The sequence below is a fragment of the Suillus plorans genome, assembly GCF_016647745.1.
Source record: "Suillus plorans strain S12 chromosome Unknown HD556scaffold_81, whole genome shotgun sequence".
Taxonomy (NCBI): Eukaryota; Fungi; Basidiomycota; class Agaricomycetes; order Boletales; family Suillaceae; genus Suillus; species Suillus plorans.
The window spans coordinates 77128-98902 of NW_024537465.1; the positions used below are offsets into that span (position 1 = coordinate 77128).

At 48.0% G+C, this 21775-nt stretch overlaps 3 protein-coding genes across 3 annotated transcripts; 1 reads left to right on the top strand and 2 right to left on the bottom strand.

Annotated features, from left to right (window-relative positions):
- Window positions 1-14538: 14538 nt before the first annotated feature.
- Window positions 14539-16129, bottom strand: HD556DRAFT_1410281 (armadillo-type protein). Its single transcript, XM_041304145.1, has 6 exons — window positions 15895-16129; window positions 15807-15834; window positions 15619-15752; window positions 15326-15503; window positions 14921-15257; window positions 14539-14846 (listed from the first exon to the last, which is right to left on the bottom strand). The coding sequence occupies exons 1-6, from the start codon at window positions 16093-16095 to the stop codon at window positions 14678-14680; spliced, it is 1047 nt and encodes a 348-aa protein (XP_041154629.1). The 5' UTR covers window positions 16096-16129; the 3' UTR covers window positions 14539-14677.
- Window positions 16130-16992: 863 nt separating this feature from the next.
- On the top strand, window positions 16993-18298 carry HD556DRAFT_1247031 (uncharacterized protein; the record flags this gene model as incomplete). Its single annotated transcript, XM_041298657.1, has 4 exons — window positions 16993-17098; window positions 17166-17863; window positions 17912-18045; window positions 18118-18298. 4 exons carry the CDS (start codon window positions 16993-16995, stop codon window positions 18296-18298), a joined length of 1119 nt encoding a protein of 372 aa, XP_041154630.1.
- Window positions 18299-19314: 1016 nt separating this feature from the next.
- HD556DRAFT_1530592 (uncharacterized protein) lies at window positions 19315-20097 on the bottom strand (the record flags this gene model as incomplete). Its single annotated transcript, XM_041309458.1, has 2 exons — window positions 19315-19875; window positions 19933-20097. The coding sequence occupies 2 exons, from the start codon at window positions 20095-20097 to the stop codon at window positions 19315-19317; spliced, it is 726 nt and encodes a 241-aa protein (XP_041154631.1).
- Window positions 20098-21775: the final 1678 nt, after the last annotated feature.

A 21775-nucleotide genomic window follows, 5' to 3' on the forward strand; every position in this document is an offset into this window, starting at 1 on the left:
TCAAGTTGAAGTTCTGTGTGCGAAGAGCAAACTTGTACGTTTTTTCATTTTCTTTCTGTCAGTTTAACCCCAATTAATATCATGTAGAGAAATGCTTGCGCGAGAGAGCAACGGAAAAGACCGTTGCCCTCGAAGAACTCTACTGCAAGTAGTTCACGGCCTCCTAAGCCCAATGTCGCCCAGCCATATTCGCAACGACAGGCTGTCGTCTCCAGTTCATCCATCACACTTGACATCAATGATTCTACTGCAGCTTCAACTTCAACGCCCTCCGAGCCATGCCATGATAAGACACCCTGGGCTCTGAAGTACATATTTCGAATTGTCCTTCATGTACAATATATACACTAGATGCTTCATCTACTGCCCATACATCAACCGAGTCACAGCTACACGTATTCTGACAATGACTCATTAACGTCAGTACCATAATCTTGAACTCAGTGTGAACTTCTCTCTGTCCATCTATCTTATCAAGTCAGGCTCAATCAAGTTTCAATGCCGACAAGCCTCAAAAATCGACGGTGCCATTATTTTGAATCGCACATGATGTGATACTAGTTGTCAAAACCGAAGATGCAATAGATTCGAGAATCGAGAACATCGATGCTGGGATTGAACAAATGAATGCAACCCTCCCAATGCTACACGAACACCTATGTCCGTCTGGTCATCAGGAGAGAGATGCGAGAGGCATTATCAGAGCATTTGGGTAGTGACTGAGGCAGAAGATGTTCTAATGAAATGGAGAATGTAGACTTGAATGTAGGAACTGCCATGGGGCAGTATGTGATGGACATGCCGATACTATATTAAAAATGTCGAGTGAAAGTTACGGACTCCATGGACCCAGTGAGGCACGGAGGGCGCTTCGGTTGCGCAGCATAGCCTATGCTGTATGAGCTGTGAAGCGAACACAACGAGGCACAACAAAGTACCACGAAGCAGAGAATATAACTCTGACTTGACAGAAATGCCCATCATATACCCTGCTGTCCACACGTCACTACTATCCTCGTAAGTGTTGATTCTGGAATTGAATGAATGAAGGCTAAAAGAACACTGCACTGGTAGTAGGAATTCTGGAGCATGACTTCACCTACCGCTAAAAAGGAAGAGACATCAGCGATGACACCCCGTCAGAAATTCAAAGGACACACCGATCTTGTCCGGGACGTCATACACCTTCCCGGTGGACAGCGAATGATCACTTGTTCAGAAGACGGCTCGCTGCGGGTATGGAACTTGAAGAGCGGGAAACAGATAGGGGAAGACTGGAGAGATGGAGAAGGTGGAGTGTGCTGTATAGCGTTGTCTCCGGACGGGAAGAAAGTGGTTAGTGGGAGTGAGGACGGCGCAGTGAGATTGTGGGACATCGACGCATGCAAAGTCATCGGTAAATGGATGGGGCATACACAACGAGTGTTATCTGTCTGCTGGAGTCGAGATAGTCGAAGCGTGTTAAGTGGATCCACCGATGGGACTGCAAGGCAATGGGACGTGGAAAGGGGAGAGACAATCCTCGAGCCAATCGAGACTGGGCACACCTATGTGTGGGCAGCGGTCTATTCACCAGACATGTCCATGATTGCGACTGGTGGATATGATGGGCCCCGGCGGGCTGGAGAACACATCGAGTGCTCCATCAAAATCTGGAACACAAAGACAGACGAGCTGGTCGCAACTCTCAGAGGACATACATGGGTAGTGGGTTGCCTGGCTTGGACCAAGGATGGAAAAACTCTTATCTCCGGGTCATCCGATCACTCGATTAGGACATGGAATACCAAAACATGGAAGCAAACCACACTACTGGAAGCGCACACTCGCTGGGTCTGGGCCATTGCAATATCACCAAATGACCGCATCCTCGCAAGCGCATCACACGACGATACAGTGCTATTGTGGAACCTCGACGATGGACAACTCATCAGCTCGCCCCTACAGCATGCAAATTATGTGTATTGCGTGTCATTTTCCGTGGATGGAAAGCTACTATCAACTGGCTGCCAAGACAAAAACGCGTACACATGGGATGTTGCTGCAATTGTTAAAGAAGCCGGCCTCGATGACCTACTTTCGGATCCAAAGGTGAATCAATATGCATGTCTCATTGTATATTCTCACAACTGAATGCGCTCTGCCAGGCCAATAAGTTGGCACTCCATGTACGTGACACCTTCATTAAAAGATCTTGTTGTTCTCACTATATATGCTCTAGGCTAGTGCTACACGACCTCCAGTACAACGACATCCGCCTACTCATCGGATACCCCAAGGTTTCTTTGATGGAGTCCCACCAGATCGTTCCCATGTATGTCATCACTATCGATTCGGTTTTGTTTTCCTGACCTTCGTTTTCTCAGTCCTCTGCACGAAACCATCCCCACTCATCAGCACTGTCAGGCAGCACATTTCTTGATCGTTTATTCCGCCGCAACCGCAGTCCCTCCGGTACTCATGCAACGTCACCATCCTCCCCTCTTGACTGGGCTCGAAACATTTTGAAACGGCGCGTACGACGTGATGAGCGTATTAAAGTGCAAGGGTACAGCCCTACGGTTGTCGAGGTTCCGTATGCGAAGGGCAAACGTGTATGTTCCTTCTCCTCGATCGTTCTACTTCACCTGATCTCATGTAGAGAAATGCTTGCGCGAGGGAGAAACGAAAAATACTATCCCCCTCAAAGAACCCTACTGCAAGTAGTTCGCGTCCTCCAAAACCCAGTGTCACCCAGCCATCTTCTCAACCACAGGCAGCTAACTCCTCGGCATCCACCACACCTGCCGTCGGCAATGTCGTTGCAATAGCCATGACTTCGACACCCTTACGCCCAGATGCAACGATAAGGCAGGCGGGACTCTGGACTCGCTTCTGGCTCTTTCTCGGTTGTCTCTCTCCTGAATACACGGTCGGTCATCAGTAGATCTTCTTTTTCATTTCAATATACACGCTCGTCTGCTCGCTTTTCCTGGGGCAGCTGATTGCATAGCATCACTCCACTCTTCCTCTACTTCAAAGCCCCGAATTCACCTGCTTTCCCTCCCGACAATGCAGGCAATAATGTCCCTGACGCACATCGCGATATCCTCCTCGTCATCAACTACCCCGAACTCGTTTTCTACTACCTTCCTAGGTTCTTGCTGCATCGCATAGATCAAATTCTTCTCTCCTACATCAGAGGTTGAGGATATCTGTCGCAAATCTCATGGATGAGCTTTATGATGCAATGCGCACGCGTCACAGTCATTAAGACACAGTATTACATGCGCATAGTGTTGACCTGAATGATTTGTGCACCCTTGCCCGCATAACGGACCTGACGGGTTCAAGAATTGCAAATTCTATCACACATGAGTGTCTTTGTACTACGGCGCGTCCCGTACAGTCTTGCTTTTTTCTGATATCGTTAAAGTGATTGCCGTGCTAGCGCCAGGTGCTGGTAGAAACGGTTTAGATGCTGATCGAAGCTATTTGGCAGTCCCCCGTCAGCTTTACTGATGTGTCGAAGACACTGTTGAAGAAGGTACGTCCATCTTCATTTTTCCAGTCCAACTTATAATACATGACTAACTAGTGTTCCCCCACTCAGGGCGCCACTCAGGCAGTGCCAAACCAGGGCCGAGTGCTGAGTTGTCATTACATTTTGAAAGTTCAAGTTCGTCTTCAGGTCATCAACTGTTAGAGCGGGCAGCCAAGATGACCCTCGACGATCTTATAAAGTGCATCATCTTCATTTTGTTTCCTCTTTAACTTCTCCTTACCTCAACAAACTATTTCATGATGAGGGCATACGTTCATGTTTCAGTAGATGTATTGTATCAAACTGGTAAATACATCATGAATCTGATTCATGATGTCCTGTTGCTACACATGCACTAATTTATATGGTGATCGGTGATTGCACTGTCGATACATAATACATAATACAACTTACATCGGAGCACTGAGCTGCACGCTAGATCACCGCGCACATTCCACAATGACCAAGCGAACAAAAGATCAGCAAAGTTCATGATCATCGTTAGGAAGTACACACTGTGTGGTGCAATGATGGCATTGTGAGAACGAACTGAGGACTTCTATATGTTGCGGTACTCGAAGGTGGGCATCCAGGTTTCGACTCGAAGGACTCGATAACAGTGCGCTTGACACCAGGGCCATCTCCTTGCGACGGACGCCTTGAAGTCCTCCACAGCATCTAAGCTCCAAGAATTTGTCAGATATCTACGACATCAATTCCGTCAGAACCTGAAACTCGGAGAACAACACATTGACACTAATCCAGATGCTCGTTACTCGCGTCCTACAGTCAATCCAAACCCATTGCCAAAGCTCGATTGTTATCAGGGGCAAATGGACACCCAACATAAAACATAAAACAGAGGAGGACCTCAGACGACGAAAACGAACTCAAGGGCGCGGCATGTGTTTCCTTCATCTCATCTGTGGGGTGACAATACTTAGTGATCGTTACTAAAACTCAATTCTCGATGCGCAAAACAGAACCTCTCTATTCGGAATCGCAGTTTCCAGTACCTCATCTCGATCGCCGGGAGAATGTGATGCAGCTGGGAGAGAAGAATGAAGTGTGTGGTAGGGAGCCGTTTGTTCATGAACTGTCGCTGATCTGATGTACGTGCTTGTTGGAGACAGAAGATGACTGTAAAAAGTGAGCTTGAGATCCCCGATTGGATGACATCTATTAGTGTATGGGCAATGCAACTCACTGCAATGTTGGGAACTAAGCAATCATAGACTGAGGCATGGAATATGGTCCTGTGTCGTTTGGGCAAACACGAGGCATATATATAGCACGTACGACAACGTACCAGGAAGCTGTGTATTCAACTCTGACTTGATCAAGAAAATCACTGTTCCCTGCTGCCTGCTCATCGCTATCGAGACCTCCTCGCAAGTGATAATTTTGAAATTTGATCGATGGAAGCTGAGATGGCGCCGCACTCCATAGTTAAAGTTCTGGAGTATGACTTCACTCACTGCTAAAATGAAAGAGATATCAGCGATGACACCTCGTCAGAAATTTGAAGGACACATACACCTGCCAGGCGGACGGTAGATCATCACCTGTTCATTGGACGGCTCGTTCCGAGTGTGGAACTTGAAGAGCGGGAAACAGATGGGGGAAGACTGGAGAGACGGAGAAGGTAGAGTGTACAGTATAGCATTGTCTTCGGGCGGGAAGAAAGTGGTTAGCGGGAGTGAGGATGGCACAGCGAGGTTGTGGAATATCGACACATGCAAAATCATCGCTAAATAGATGGGGCATACACAGCCAGTGTTATTGTTATCTGTCTGCTGGAGTCGAGATGGTCAGAGTGTTGAGCAGATCTCGAGTCGACGGGACTGCAAGGCAATGGGACGTCAAAAGTGGAGAGAGAATCCTGGAGCCAGTCAAGACTGGGCACGCTTTCTTGTTCGCAGTGATCTTTTCACCAGGCAAGTCAATGATTGCGACTGGTGGACATGATGGGTCCCGAGCTATGTGATCATGTGGATGCTTAGGCGCTTTAAGTGCACAGCCTATGCTGCGTATAAGCTGTGAAGCGAACACCTGAATACAGCATATACAAAAACGTACCAGGAAGCAGTGCATCCAACTCTGACTTGACTACCAAAACGACTGTTCCCTGCTGCTTGCCCACCGCTGATTAGACGTTTCTTTGTAAGTGATGATTTAGAAATTGATCGATGAAAGCTGAGATGGTGCTGCACTCCGTAGTTGAAATTCTGGAGTATGACTTCATCCACCACTAAAACGAAAGAGACATTAGCAATAAAACCCCACCAGGAATTCAAAGGACACACCAAAAGCGTGCGAGGCGTCATACATCTGCCAGATGGACAGCGAATCATCACTTGTTCAACTGACAGCTCGCTGCGGGTATGGAACTTGAAGAGCGGGAAACAGATAGGAGAAGACTGGAGAGACGGAGAAGGTGAAGTGTACTGTATGGCGTTGTCTCCGGATGGGAAGAAAGTGGTTAGCGGGAGTTCAGATGGTGCAGTGAGGTTGTGGGACATCGACACATGCAAAGTCATTGCTAAATGGATGGGGCATACAAAATCAGTGTTCTCTGTCTGCTGGAGTCGAGATGGTCGAAGAGTGGTCAGCGGATCCGGCGATGGGACTGCAAGGCAATGGGACGTGGAAAGCGGAGAGACAATCCTGGAGCCAATCGAGACTGGGCACAGTTTATTGTTCGCAGTGATCTATTCACCAGACATGTCCATAATTGCGACTGGTGGACATGATGGGTCTCAAGGCTGGACCGGAAAACCCACCGAGTGCTCCATCAAAATCTGGGACACAAAGACAGGTGAGCTTGTCAGGACTCTCAAAGGACATACATGGATAGTGGGTTGCCTGGCTTGGACCAAGGACGGAAAAACTCTTATCTCTGGGTCATACGATAACTCGATTAGGACATGGAACACCAAAACATGGAAGCAAACCGCACTACTGGAAGCGCACTCTCTCTTGGTCTGGGCCATTGCAATATCACCAAATGACCGAATCCTCGCAAGCGCATCATACGACAAGACAGCGCTATTGTGGAACCTCGACAACGAACAACTCATCGGTCCACCTCTCCGGCACACAAATCTCGTTGAGTCCATATCGTTTTCGGAAGATGGAAAGCTACTAGCCACTGGCTGCTACGAAACAAACGCGTACACATGGGATGTTGCTGCGATTGTTAAGGAAGCCGGCTTCGACGACCTACTTTTGAATTCAAAGGTGAGTCGATGTGCACGTCTCATTGTATATTCTCACAACTGAACGCGCTTTGCCAGGTCAACAAGTCGGCACTCCATGTACGTGACACCTTCATTAAAAGATTGTTCTCACTATATATGCTCTAGTGGCAGGCTAGTGCTACACGACCTCCAATGCAACGACGTCCGCCTAATCATCAGATACCCCAAGGTTTCTTTGATGGAGTCCCACCAGATCGTTCCCATGTATGTCATCACCATCAATTTGGTTTTGTTTTCCTGACCTTCACGTTCTCAGTCCTCCGCACGAAGTCATCCCCACTCTTCAGCACCGCCAGGCAGCACGTTTCTTGGTCGTTTATTCCGCCGCAACCGCAGCCCCTCTGGTGCTCACGCTACGTTACCATCCTCCCCTCTCGACTGGGCTCGAAATATTCTGAAACAGCGTGCACGACGTGATGAAGGTATCCAATTGCAAGGGAGCAGCCCTGCGGTTGTCGAGGTTCCGTATGCGAAGGGCAAGCGTGTATGTTCTCTCTCTCTCTCTCTCTCTCTCTCTCTCGGATGTTCACTGGCAACTTCATTTAAAATCACATAGAGAAATGCTTCAGCGAGGGAGGTTGCATTTGCGAAACAGAAACAGAAAATGAAACCATCATACTCGAAGACATCTACTGCAGGAAGCCCGCAGCCTCCCAAGCCCAACATCGCTCAACCATCTTCGCAACCACAGACAGCTGACTCTTCGTTGTCCACGGCGCCTGCTGCCGGTGATGCTACCGCAGCTACAGTTTCAACAACAGCGTCACGCCCTCATGCAACGATAAGAGACGTTGGACTCTGGACTCGCTTCTGGCTCTTCATTGGTTGTATTTCTCCTGAATATACGAACGGTAATCATTAGACCTTCCCATTCTTCACGAGTCGTATGTCTTTACACCCACTTCCTCGCATTTGGAACCGTCCTTTGTATGACACCGATGCCAAACGCCTCGCCATCTTCGTCTGCAATGTATATTGCCCATACGTTTTTCTGCTGCTGAAAACCTGCTGTTGTAACTTGTGACGAGCGTGTATAAAGTTCTACCTCCAAGATAGCTATAGTGTCAACCATGCACTAAAATCCATCTCCCCGTCAAGTTAGATCAGGCTTAATCAACGCCGCTACCAGAGCAAGAATTTGACAGTGCTATTGATCTGAATCACAATTAGCGTGATACTCAGAGTGACTCGTCGAAACTGAGTACTGAGTACTGATTACCGAAGTTTGGTTTCGATGTATGCAAACGGAGACCAGAGCACTCAATTCGTGACATGTTGCGCAAATGGTGTTATCAGCGATCACCCGATATCAGAATTCATCAACATTAGTGCTGTGGTGTGGGGTTAAAACAAAATCATCACGTCCCCTACCGGATCGCACTACAACCTCCTCACTCATCAATCTAATCCCTCCCACGAACCCCACAAGACTGCGTTTCTGCACATCTGAACAATCGCCATTGCAGCTCGTCGCGAACGTATACTAAATACTAGGTCCGTCCCACCATCAGTAACTCAATCCAATCTCATACGGAAGCGGAAGGAAAGGAAGGCAGGAGAGGATCAGACTCACCTGACGATATTCTCCTGTAATCTCTTATCCTTTTCTACCTCAATATCAACGCTGAACGGGACAGGTTTGATCAAGGCCGATATCATCAACACATCGACTAAGGGCAAGGACCCCTCCTCCTTTCCCTCCCTCTAAATCGCAACGAGTGTGAGAGCAGACGTAGAGACGGACGAAGGATCAGAGAGCATCGAAGCATGGGACATTGCGTGGATTTGGGGTGCGGTTGCTCAGGTGAGAGGCTGATGTTTGGTTCGAGAGTGACCTGGAGAGAGCGGGAGGTTGGGAGGAGTGTGTTTAGCAAGAATGTTGTTTTTCTGCGGACGCGGATTTCTGATTTTGTAGTGTTCGTCAGGTGTGTAAGTAAGTGTCGTGATCATAGAAAGAAGGTAGCGGTTGTGGGAGGACACCGTGACGCATCTTCCAAACACATCCTCAAGACGCTCCATCCACCTACCATACCCATATTGTCCATAGCAGCAGTATCAAGTTTCAGGAGCCCAGAGAGCGCGTATAGGGCTTATGAGTGGGTTTCGGCGGAGTTGGATGAGGAGGTTGAGGTCGAGGTACTGTAATAAAATACCTTATAAACAAGAATCACTGTTAGTTGTGGTAAATTGAATCGAGGGCGCCATGACCTCACAGCCCTACTCAACTCCTTCCACTCCCCATGCGTCAATCTGAAATTCAAGTTGTCTTCTCTTTGCGTCGTGGCGATCACTGCGAAGATCCTCCCAAAGATTGTGTTTCTGCAAGCTGAAATCCGCCGTTGCAGTATATAAAATCCTATGTGGTTCCGTCCCTTGAACATCAATAACCCAAATCATACGGGAATTGACTTGACAACATTCTCCTGAAATTTGCCATCCTTGTCCATTTCGACGTCACCACCAAACGGAGCAGGTTCGATCGAGCAAAGAACCCTGCTGTCTCCCTCCTCCTGAATCGCAGCGAGCGTGAGAGCAGACATAAATACGGACGACGGATCAGAGAGCATCGAAATATGGGGGTGGTGCGTTTTCTGAGGTAGGGAGGCTTATGTTTGGTTGTGGGTCAACCTGAAGTTGAGAGGAGGGGCGATGGTTATCCACAGGGTTTGCAATTCGAGTGTGTGGGTTGTGAGCTAGCTAGCTATATGATATTCCATCATAAGCAATAGATGACACACGATGCATCGGAGAGACGGGACGCACATCTTCAGCGTGCCTTTCATCTAGACCAGCTTCTTGCATGAGGTAAGCATCTGGTTCACCGCGGACGCGATCTGTCCTGCTTTTCATAGCAAACGGCTTCTCGCCTTTCAAAGTTGTCGACAACTAGGTAATCAAGTACTCAAGCTTGACGGAATGTGATCATATTATGCTTATTGCACAGCCTTAGCCTACGAACACGAGGATACAGCATGTACAACAACCATTGAACAATGTACCAGGATTCAGGAAGCTGTGCATTGAACTTCCAGTTGAGACTTGACTAGGACTACCAAAACCATCTTTCCCCGTTACCTGCCTATCGCTGCTGAAAAACCCTCCTCGTAAGTGATGATTCTGAAAATTGATCGCTGAAAGTTGAGACGGCACTGTACTCTAGTCAAAATTCTAGAATATGGCTTCATCCACCGCTAAAACAAAGGAGACATTAGCAATAACACCCCGCCAAACATTTGAAGGACACACCAGAAGGGTGCGAGGTGTCATACACCTACCAGGTGGACAGCGAATCATCACTTGTTCAGATGACGGCTCGCTGCGGGTATGGAACTTGAAGAGCGGGAAACAAGTAGGAGAAGACTGGCGGGACGGAAAAACCGGAGTGTATTGTATAGCATTGTCTCCGGACGGGAAGAAAGTGGTTAGTGGGAGTTGGGACGGCACAGTGAGGTTGTGGGATATCGACACATGCAAAGTCATCGCTAAATGGCTGGGGCATACAAAACGAGTGTTATCTGTCTGCTGGAGTCGAGATGGTCAGAGAGTGTTAAGCGGATCACGGGACGGGACTGCAAGACAATGGGACGTGGAAAGTGGAGAGACAATCCTCGAGCCAATCAAGACTGGGCACAGTGACGTGTGGGCAGTGGTCTATTCACCAGGCATGTCCGTAATTGCAGCTGGTGGCCATGATGGGCCCTGGGCTCGAGAACGCACCATCAAAATACGGAACACAAAGACAGGCGAGCTTGTCGCAACTCTCAAAGGACACACACGGATATAGTGGGTTGCCTCGCTTGGACCAAGGACGGAAAAACTCTTATCTCTGGGTCATTGGATCACTCGATTAGGACATGGAATACCAAGACATGGAAGCAAACTGCAGTACTGGAAGCGCACACTTTCGCGGTCCATGCCGTTGTAATATCACCTAATGACCGCATACTTGCAAGCGCATCATTCGACAATACAGTGCTATTATGGAACCTCGACAATGGACAACTCATCGGCTCGCCCCTACAGCATTCAGATTTCGTGTATTGCGTGTCATTTTCCACGGATGGAAAACTACTAGCAACTGGCTGCGGCGACAGAAATGTGTACACATGGGATGTTGCTGCGATTGTTACAGAAGCCGGCTTCAACGACCTTCTTTCGGACTCAAAGGTACATATCTCATTGTATATTTTCACAACTGAACGCGCTCTTCCAGGCCAACAAGTTGGCACTCCATGTACGTGACACATTCAACAAAACATTTTATTGTTCTCAACATATATACACTCTAGGCTAGTGCGGCACCACCTCCGGTCCAACGACGTCCACCTGCTTATCGGGTACCCCAAGGTTTTTTCGATGGAGTCCCACCAAACAGTTCCCATGCATGTCATCACTATCAATTCAGTTTTGTTTTTCTGACCTTAATATCCTCAGTCTTCCGCACGACGAAGCCATCCCCACTCCTCAGCACCGCCAGGCGACACGTTTCTTGGTCGTTTATTCCACCGCAACCGCAGCCCCTCCAGTGCTCATGCTACGTCACGATCCTCCCCTCTCGACTGGGCTCGAAATATTCTGAAACCGCGCGCACAACGTGATGGAGGTATCCAATTGCAAGGGCACAGCCCTGTGGTTGTCGAGGTTCCGTATGCGAAGGGCAAGCGTGTATGTTCCTTCTCCTTGATCGTTCTACTCCACCTGATATCATGTAGAGAAATGCCTGCGCGAGGGAGAAACGAAAAAGACTCTTCCCCCCAAAGAACTCTACTACAAGTAGTTCACGGCCTCCAAAGCCCAATGTCACCCAGCCATCTTCGCAACCACAAGCTGCCGTCTCTGGTTCATCCACTGCACCTACCGTTGGTGATGCTACTGGCATAGCCACAACTTTGACGCCCTCACGTCCAGATGCAACGATAAGACAGGCTGGACTCTGGACTCGATTCTGGCTCTTTCTCGGTTGTCTCTCTCCTGAATATACAGATGGTCATCATTAGATTTTCTCATCCCTCACGAGTCGCATGCCTTTCCATCTCTCGACGACTTCTGATATGCTTTACTTACTCCCTTCAATATATTTTGAGCCGTCCTTTATGTTGGATACAGATGCCAAACAAATGCTTCATCATCTCCGTCGAAATGTATACTATAGGCGCTTCAGGTGCGCAGCCTATGCGGTGTATAAGCTGTGAAGCGAACACGAGGATATAGCATGTACAACGTACAAGGAAGCAGTGGATTCAACTGTGACTTTCTACCAAAACCATCATCCCCTGCTGTTCACACGTCGCTGCTTAGAGACCTCCTCGTAAGTGATAATTTTGAAATCTGACAGATGAAAGCTGAGATGGCGCCGCACTCCGTAGTTGAAATTCTAGAGTATGGCTTCACCGACTGCTAAACCAAAAGAGACATCAGCAATGACACCCCACCAGGACTTCAAAGGACACACAAAAGCGGTGCGAGGCGTCATATACCTGCCAGGCGGGCAGCGGATCATCACTTGTTCAGTTGACGGCTCGCTGCGGGTATGGAACTTGAAGAGCGGGAAACAGATAGGTGAGGACTGGAGAGACGGAGAAAGTCAAGTGTACTGTATAGCGTTGTCTCCGGACGGGAAGAAAGTGGTTAGCGGGAGTGAGGACGGCGGAGTAAGGTTGTGGGACATCGACAAGTGCAAAGTCATCGCCAAATGGATGGGTCATACACAGTCAGTGTGTTCTGTCTGCTGGAGTCGAGATGGTCGGAGAGTGTTAAGCGGATCTGAAGATGGGACTGCAAGGCAATGGGATGTGGAAAGCGGAGAGACGATCCTCGAGCCAATTAAGACTGGGCACAGTGACGTGTGGGCAGTGGTCTATTCACCAGACATGTCCATGATTGCGACTGGTGGACGTGATGGGCCCTGGACTAGGACTGACGAACCCATCGAGTGCTCCATCAAAATCTGGAACACAAAGACAGACGAGCTGGTCGCAATTCTCAAAGGACATACACAGACAGTGGGTTGCCTGGCTTGGACCGAGGACGGAAAAACTCTTATCTCCGGGTCAGACGACAAGTCAATTAGGACATGGAATACCAAAACATGGAAGCAAACCACACTACTGGAAGCGCACACTCGCTGGGTCTGGGCAATTGCAATATCACCAAATGACTGCATCCTCGCAAGTGCATCGTACGACCAGACAGCGCTATTGTGGAACCTCGACAATGGACAACTCATCGGTCCGCCCCTCCGGCACGCACACTGCGTTAACTCCGTATCGTTTTCGGAAGATGGAAAACTACTAGCCACTGGCTGCCAGGACACAAACACGTACACATGGGATGTTGCTGCAATTGTTAAAGAAGCCGGCCTCGATGACCTACTTTCGAATTCAAAGGTGAAGCGATATACATGTCTCATTGTATATTCTCACAACTGAATGCGCTCTGCCAGGCCAATAAGTTGGCACTCCATGTACGTGACATTTTCATTAAAAGATCTTGTTATTCACAGCATATATGCTCTAGGCTAGTACTACACGACCTCCAGTGCAACAATGTCCGCCTACTCATCAGATACCCCAAGGTTTCTTTGATGGAGTCCCACCAGATCGCTCCCATGTATGTCATCACTATCAATTCGGTTCTGTTTTCCTGACCTTCATGTTCCCAGTCCTCCGCACGAAACCATCCCCACTCATCAGTACCGCCAGGCAGCACGTTTCTTAGTCGTTTATTCCACCGCAACCGCAGCCCCTCTGGTGCTTATGCTACGTCACCATCCTCCCCTCTCGACTGGGCTCGACACCTTGTGAAACAGCGTCGGCGAAGCGGTGAAGTTACCGAGTTGCAAGGGCGCAGCCCTGCTGTTGAAGTTCCGTATGCGAAGGGCAAACGTGTATGTTCTCTCTCTCTCTCTCGGATGTTCACTGGCAACTTCATCTAATATCACATAGAGAAATGCTTCAGCGGGGGAGGTTGCATTTGCGAAACAAAAACAGAAACAGAAACAGAAAATGAAACCATCGCACTCGAAGATCTCTACTGCAGGAAGCCCACAGCCTCCCAAGCCTAACATCGCTAGACCATCTTCGCAACCACAGACAGCTGACTCTTCGTTGTCCATCACGCCTGCTACCGGTGATGCTACCGCAGCTACGATTTCAACGACAGCGTCACGCCCTCATGCAATGATAAGAGACGTTGGACTCTGGACTCGCTTCTGGCTCTTTCTAGGCTGTCTCTCTCCTGAATACACAGACGGTCATAATTAGATCTTCCCATCCTTCACGAGTCGCATGCCTTTATATCTCGATGGATCCTTGTTGATGTGCTTTACCTACACTCTCTGATGTATTTCGAACCGTCTTTTATTGATACCATACAACTCGTCACCTTTATCTGCAATGTACGCTACCTATTCATTTCTGCAGCTCAAGACTTGCCGTTGCAACTTGTGACGAACGTGTATAAAATCCTAGCTGCAACATAGCGTCAACAATGAACATCAACAATTTGATACGGGAGCACCCTAAGGATGTCTCCCTATCAAGTCAGGCTCAATGGATGCCGGTACCTACCAAAGCATCAATAATCGACGATGGTATCGCCGTGAATCGCAAGTAGCTTAATACCAGTCGTCGAAACCGGATACCGAAGATGGATTCGAGAATTGAGAATATTATATAGGTGTCAATACAGATCAGAGCACTTACTTCGTGACCCGTTGGGCTAGATAAAAAACTAAAGTGACGTTATCACTAACGAACGATCATCTGATGTCAGAATTCATTAACATCAATGCAGTACAATAGTGCTGAAACAAAAATTTTAAAAATGCCATTTCATTCCACCGCAAGACTCAAGTACAACCCCGAGCTGCATCGCCCCTGCCGCACGCATCGCACTATGACCTCACAGCCCCACTCAACTCCTCCCACTCCCCACTCGTCAATCCAAAATTCAAGTTCTCCTCTCCTTGCGTCGTAGTAAGCCTTCCCAAGAACCCCCAAAGACTGCGTTTCTGTACAGCCGAAAAAGTGCCGTTGCAGCTCGTCGCGAATGTATACAAAATCCTAGTTCCGTCGCAATATCAACAACCCAATACGGGAGCGGAAAGAAGGAAAGGTGCGATTAGGATCGCACTCACCTCACAATATTCTCCTGGAATTCGTCATCTTTGTCTATCTCGCCATCAACACCGAATGGGACAGGTTCGATCAAGGCTGATATCAATGCATCGAGCAAAGACTCCGCTTGCTCTCCCTCCTCCTGAATCGCAGCGAGCGTTAGAGCAGACGTAGAGACGGACGATGGATCAGAGAGCATAGAAGCATGTGAATTTGCGTGGATTGGGGGTGGTGCGTTTTCTGAGGTGGGGAGGCTTATGTTTGGTTGGAGGTTAGCCTGGGAAGAAGGGGAGGAGGTTGGGAGGAGGAGTGTGTTTAGCAGGAATGTTGTTTTTCTGCGAACACGGATTTCTGAGTCTGGTATTCGTCAGGTGTGAGTGTCAATCATCATGAAAAGAAGGTAGGGGTTGTGGGACGATACACACCTTCCAAGCACATCCTCAACGCGCTCCATCCATCCACCACACTCATCTTTCGAACAGCAGCAGCATTCAGTTTCAGGAGCCCAGAAAGCGCGTATAGTGCTCGTGAGCGGGTCTCAGCGGAGTTGGACGAGGGGGAGAGAGATTTGAGGAGTGCGGGGAGAGGGTCGAGGTCGAAGTACTGTTATCAAATAGAACATGAACACAAAGTACTTTAGTTAGAGTGAATTGAATTGTTGATTATGAACCGGATGCGTGTTAAGAAGAGGGTGCACTGAAAAAGGAGGATGACTTACGGCGAGTTGAGCAGCTGGGTTGTTTTGCAGCGCGGTTCCGATTATCCACAGGGTTTGCATTCTGAGTGCGTCGCTCGTAGTGGATGCTAGGAGGAGGTCGTGTAAGGGTTGCCATATCCCTAGTTTCGTTAGGTCTGTGTCATACCATTTGTTAGATCGCATCAATCAATCCACGGGAGTATAATCACCATTCGCATTATCAATATTCTGAACTAGCTACATTCTATCGTAAGCAACCACACACGAGGTTCGATAATCAAACGTGATGGAACGCACCATCTCGAGATCATCAAGCGCCTGTAATCTATCATCTTCAGCTTGCCTTTCATCAAGGCCTACTGTAAGAGCTTCTTTCATGAGTTGGGCATCTGGTTTACCGAGAATGTGATCGATGATTCCGGGATCCAGTTTATTTGTGGGTGGTGGGGCTTCATTTGGACTGGAGTTTTCTACACCCCATCGGAGGAGGGATTGCATGGTGGTTGAGATAGATGCGATCAAGTTTCGGAACGGGCGGCACGATTTAGACTTGTGGCTCCGCGACTGTTTGGGACTGTCGGAGGTTTAAATTCCTTTCTAAAAAGTTTTCAAATTGGACGTGCCCACTGTTCGTCGACGATGGTGTAGACGGTGAGTGCTCCTTCCATTTGTTGGTCGCCGGTGTTCGTGATGACTACCAGTACTTTACCACATTCCGAATATACATGTGGACAATGTCATTGATTTCAGCCTTGTCTGACATCTCCTTTTTTCTATTTATATTTCGACCATCGACTGATCTCTTGCGCTTCAGGTATGCGTCGTGTGTGGTGGACTGCCTATTGTAAGTCTACAGTCCATTTAAAATCGTTGTTGCAAATGTCGTTTTTCTTGGATGAAATCTATTCGATGGGCGGACGGAATGTGGTGCTCCCGTGAAGTCTCCCGGTGTACAATGAGGAGATGGGAGCATTTTCTTGTTGAAATGCATCGAAAGCTGATTCTTTTCATTTTTCTGATTCTACCCATAGAGATTTTGATGCTGATATTGTTTCGTTATAGCATCAGCAACGCGACTAGGTTCCGGTGGAAAGCATGGACGAGGCGTGTAGTTGGTTCACCTAGCGTATGCGGCAATTAGTAGCAGTAGAGTGTAATGATACCTGCAATGGTTATACGAAGCTGAGTTAATGGAACACGCGGAGGTTCACACTGTGCAGGCCCAGCCGTATAAAACATGCAGTAGACTACCGGACATTGCCAACCAACTCAATGCATAGAGGAGTTGTACAAACAGTTGCTGCACATATGGCAAGTCAACGGCTATGGGATCCAGACTCCGAGCCGACAGCGCCCAGAGCGACCAACGCTTATGCTGACCTCGGCTTTGCAAGTATGAGCTCACCAGTCGGTAGTATCATTGCCAGTCCCAGTCCACAGAACAACGACGAAGACGACGACGACGTTGAGTGGGAGCTTCAAAACAATGGATTGTATATTGGTTCGTTCCCCTGAACATCATGATGGCGTCGCCATTCTCCAGCTAGTGTTCTCACCCTTTTTTCTAGGCTCATACTCTCGAATAGTCTTATTGAATGCTTTGGTTCCAACTTTCGCAATAGTGATTTTCACTGTGCTAGCATTCCTCCCTGACTTGGCTTGGCCCATAGCAGACTTCCCTTCTCCATACCCATCATCTTTCCCCTTCCCATTACCTCAAATTCTCATCTCCAGCGCATTCTTCAGTCTCACTCATCTCCTCCGCATTCCCATATTCTCACTCACTTCCCTCCTACTCCCTTTACAATATGCATCTTTTGCAAGCACATTCATACATGTCCTCATCACAAACGGCCTTCGTCTCGCATCCCTCGTAATTCTTCAAGTCAGACACACAATGGACTATCCCATTCCTACTTGCCAGGACCCTGCTTTCCGCACTGTCTGGTGGCTTTCCCTCAACTTTGCAGAGGTGCTTGCTGCTATTATACAGGGATACGAACAACTCGCTCTTTACCGCGATCTCATGGTCCCGGAGGGAAGAGAAACCGAGTTCCTCGAACGTATAAAATCCGGTTCTCTTGATGAATCTGAACCAACACTCGAAAATCCGCATTCCCCACAACAGGAACACGAGACATTCCAAGACGCATTAGAAGACGGAGAAACTCGAAGCGTGGAATCACGCATTGATCGTGGGTTAGAAAAGTTGCTTGTGATAAAGATGAGAGATGAACTCGAGGAAGTTTATGGGCTTCCTGTCATCGTGCGTACCCTCCGCGTCTCCAATTAACACCCTAATAATCCTTCACAGAAAATCCCAGTCTTCATATCCTGTCTCCAACGTTTCAACTCCATCTTCCTCTCCATAGGCTTCACCCTCCTCCTCAGCGCAGCATACCTCCGCTCCCCACTCTCCCTCCCCCTCTCAGACGTATCAATGCAACTGTCATCTGTCCCTGTAACTGACCAACTCAAAGATTTCCTTCACGCGACCTCACAAATGCATTCCTACGACAGCTCGCATATCCCATTCATCATAACCACCCCCCTCGTCCTCCTCCTTCACACGAGCCTTGCAGTGCTGCATACACCAACCCTCCTGCCACGTGTAGGCGTGCATACTGCTGCGTATGTCGGTGTCTTGGTCGGCCTCATGTCCTTTTTCGCGGGCTTGGCTGTTTGGGGGGCGTTGTCTTAGGTTTGCGCGGGCTAGTACCCACGTTTCCTATCTTGTGTTTGATTGATGCGTCCTGTTTGAGGGCGTGTATATACATGAAAACGGAGGTCTTTGTTTAGTTGCTGTGTTGCATACTATGTTGTATGGTATTTATTACCAATGTCGACGCGAGTCATCTGCTTCTGTGCCACTACGTCCATGCGCTTGACCTAAGATGAAACGTTTGGCGAGCTAGCACTTACGGGTCTACTGTCTTATTCAAGATCGAAGCTTTAACATTATTGACCTTTGATAACCCTCACATACTGATAAGCTGAGGGCCCAGGTAAGTACTTGGAAATTTTTCTCCCGTGATCTTTCAAGCGTCCTAAACTTCTTTTATTTCAGCCTCGGCGACTTGGAATGTGGTCTTTCCAGTTTGTGATGGGTACCATGAAGACCGTCACGCCGCGCATATTTTGACGTGCATGACCTGGGGAGGGAGGGTTGGGAAGTCTTTGGTATGTGCACTCTCGTCGAGCTCATTAATTGCACGACCACTCTTCACGGACACGGATGCAACCTCTCCGACTCCGACTTCGAGACCCGACTTCGGCGAGTTCTTCCCCGCAACTCGTCAGACAATCCACTCTCTGCTGATCTGCTTCTTCCACTTGCGGTCTCTAGGTTCCTCTAGAAAAATATAGTTGAACGGAGTCGAATAGCAATCCTGTCTCCCTTCGCGCCATCACATGAGGGATATAGCAGTCTTGCCTCATTTTCGGTTAGTGAAATATCTGTGCGATCATAATCAAAGTCTTCTTCCCATTTTTGCTACTCTTTAATGACATCGTCCATTACAACAGCAAATGGTACCAGAATCTGCGTCGTACACCGCTTCAGAGTGACGCTGGTAAATGTCAGACAAAAGTGGAATGGACCACCAGATAGTTCCTGTGCACGATGTACATTATACAATCGACTTCAAAAAAACACCGATCCCCGCATTATGTTACAAGTACAAGAAGTAAACGGGAAGAGCCTCTAGTTATATCTAATCAATAAACCCCAGGAATAAGCCGGTATTTCACCTTCTTTGCCCAATTCTCCCATTCTCCTCCTAGAGCACGCTGCAACATTCGGTCCTCATGTGCAGGTCGGCTGATGGAAACCCAAGCGGCTAATGTGATAAATACGAAAAAGCTAGCCATTGCTAACACTTTGATCAAAGGCACTTGTAATATCCCAGACTGCCTCATCCACGATCCTCGACTTCCGTACATGATGGCGACCCCGGTGCTTTGGAAAAGGAGACCAGTGTAGCTCGGGTGGCGGACCACCGAGTACGGCCCGCTTGTCACAAGTCTGTGCTCTTTCCTGACGCTGAGATGGAAGCTCCAAAGCTTTCCTAACGTCGCCATACAATAAAGCCTCAATACGCCACCAACCATGATGGCAATACTGCCGGCAAGAAAAGCAGGGGTGATTGGTGTTGGGTGAAGAATGCGTAAAAACCGCACAGCGCTAGCGCCATAAATGTCTTCTGGAATATGCGAGGGATCTATATGTATAGCCAGGATGCTAGCCACTTCAGCACACGATGCTGCCCATGCGCTGATCTGATATATTATCGACAGATTAATAAAGACAACAACCGGAGGTCAGGAGCAGCCTACCTGCAGTAACTTCGTACCGCGAAGTTTCAAAAACCATTCAATGAAGGATTCGGACGAGGAGGGCATCACCTTCTCTTTAGATGACGGTGACGGAGAAGGATCAGTCAACGAAATCTGGATGCCAATGGCTGAAACCAGAATGAAGGGGATCTTGAATAGGCTCATGGTGTGCCGCTGTACTTGACCTGGGGGTGTTAATAGGAACTGATCAAGTCGGGGGAACTTTTATAGGTTAATTGCTGTCCTCAGTTACTTGCACATGATACTTACTGTTATGTAGGACGACGAACTTGAACTTATTAGGTCGTTGAATATCTTCGGGTCTTGCTGTCCATGACACCCAGTCCCGAATGAAACGGATGAGTGGTTACATTCTTAATCAAAACTAGAGCTCATTGGCCGGAGTCGGTGGCGTTCCGAGAGTGACCTTCCCCGAGCTACACGACAGGTGAGTCGTTCACGAGAATCATGGGACATGGATCCAGTTGATGGGGAATGTTACAGTCCATACTTACATCGAGAAGTAATTGCATCAGCGTTACACTTTTTTATTGATTATGAATGTACTTTGCACAATAATGCTGAACGCACTCAAAGAAAGTTTGACACACCCATCATTATGCAGTTCAGCCAGAAGCACTGCCGCCACTGGATTGACGATTAATCACATGGGAGTGTCGTCGCATATAGGACCTGTGGAATCAATGTTCTGAGATATTCCACATAGCATATTGCAAGCTCGAAAAATTATATACCTCGCGGTGACTATTGTTTTCCAATTGAGACTCCTGGAAGCGAATGCATTAATGAGTTGCAGAGTGTTTGGCATATCAAATGTGTTCCCGTAGCGAGCGAACTATTCTTAACCTCCTGCGAAGCCTGCCGGTGTGTCACGGTCAATAAATGTGTAACCAATGGGTATTAAGAAATACATGTAACGCCAATTGCGCTGTTCGAAGCCCATGTGTTCGAGTGACTGAAACTTGGGCTATATCCAGCGAATGACAGTCTGATGCCAGTGAGATCCCATCGAGACACAATACCACGTGCCTTCATGTGCTAAGCTTGATTCAGGAAACTGCAAGTCCGATACAAAGTCGATACAACTTGAAATCAAACGACCCCACTGAATGACATACTCTAGGGTAATGTATGTTTTCAGTTACTTGCACATCATGCTTACTCTTACCTGGTGCAGGACGATAAAATTGAACCTATCAGGTCGTTGAATATCTTCGGATCTTGCTGCTCACGTCACCCGGTTCCGAATGAAACGGGCGAGTGGTTAACGTTATATATCTTAGCTAAAACTGGACATCAGTGCTCACCAGGCAAAGTCAATGACATTAACATTTTCTGACCTACACGATAGGCGAGCTGCTCATGAGAATCATAGGACATCGGATCTAGGAGACGTTCGTACATACACCCCGAAGTAACTCTTATGAATATTGGATCCAAGTGTTCAAGGAAATTTTGACAGACCCACCATTATGCAATTCGAACAGAAGTACTGCCGTCACCGGATTGATGATTAATCGTTTCGTCGCATTTAGGACCTGTAGAGTCAATGTTGTGAGATATTTAACGTCGCAGGCTCGAAAAAATTATGCACCTCATTGACTCTCGAAGGTGAATGCATTAATGAGTTGAAGAGTGGTCAGCGCATCAAAGGTGATCCTGTAGCGAGCGAACCGTTCTTCATCTCTCGAAGCCTGCTAGTGCGTCACGGTCAATAAATGTGTTACCAGTGGGTATCAAGGAGTATATTTAACGCCAATTGCACTGTTCAAAAGTCACTGTGTTGAGTCGAGCGACTGAAACTTGGCCCATATCCAATGCC

Bases quoted from the DNA above. Each gene is read 5' to 3' on its own strand.
- HD556DRAFT_1410281 (XM_041304145.1), bottom strand. From the start codon at position 16,095: ATGCAATCCCTCCTCCGATGGGGTGTAGAAAACTCCAGTCCAAATGAA. The intron at 15,753-15,806 runs GTGATTATACTC...GGTATGACACAG, and splicing joins GAATATTGATAATGCGAATG to ACCTAACGAAACTAGGGATA. The intron at 15,258-15,325 runs GTGTGTATCGTC...GACGAATACCAG, and splicing joins GTTGAGGATGTGCTTGGAAG to ACTCAGAAATCCGTGTTCGC.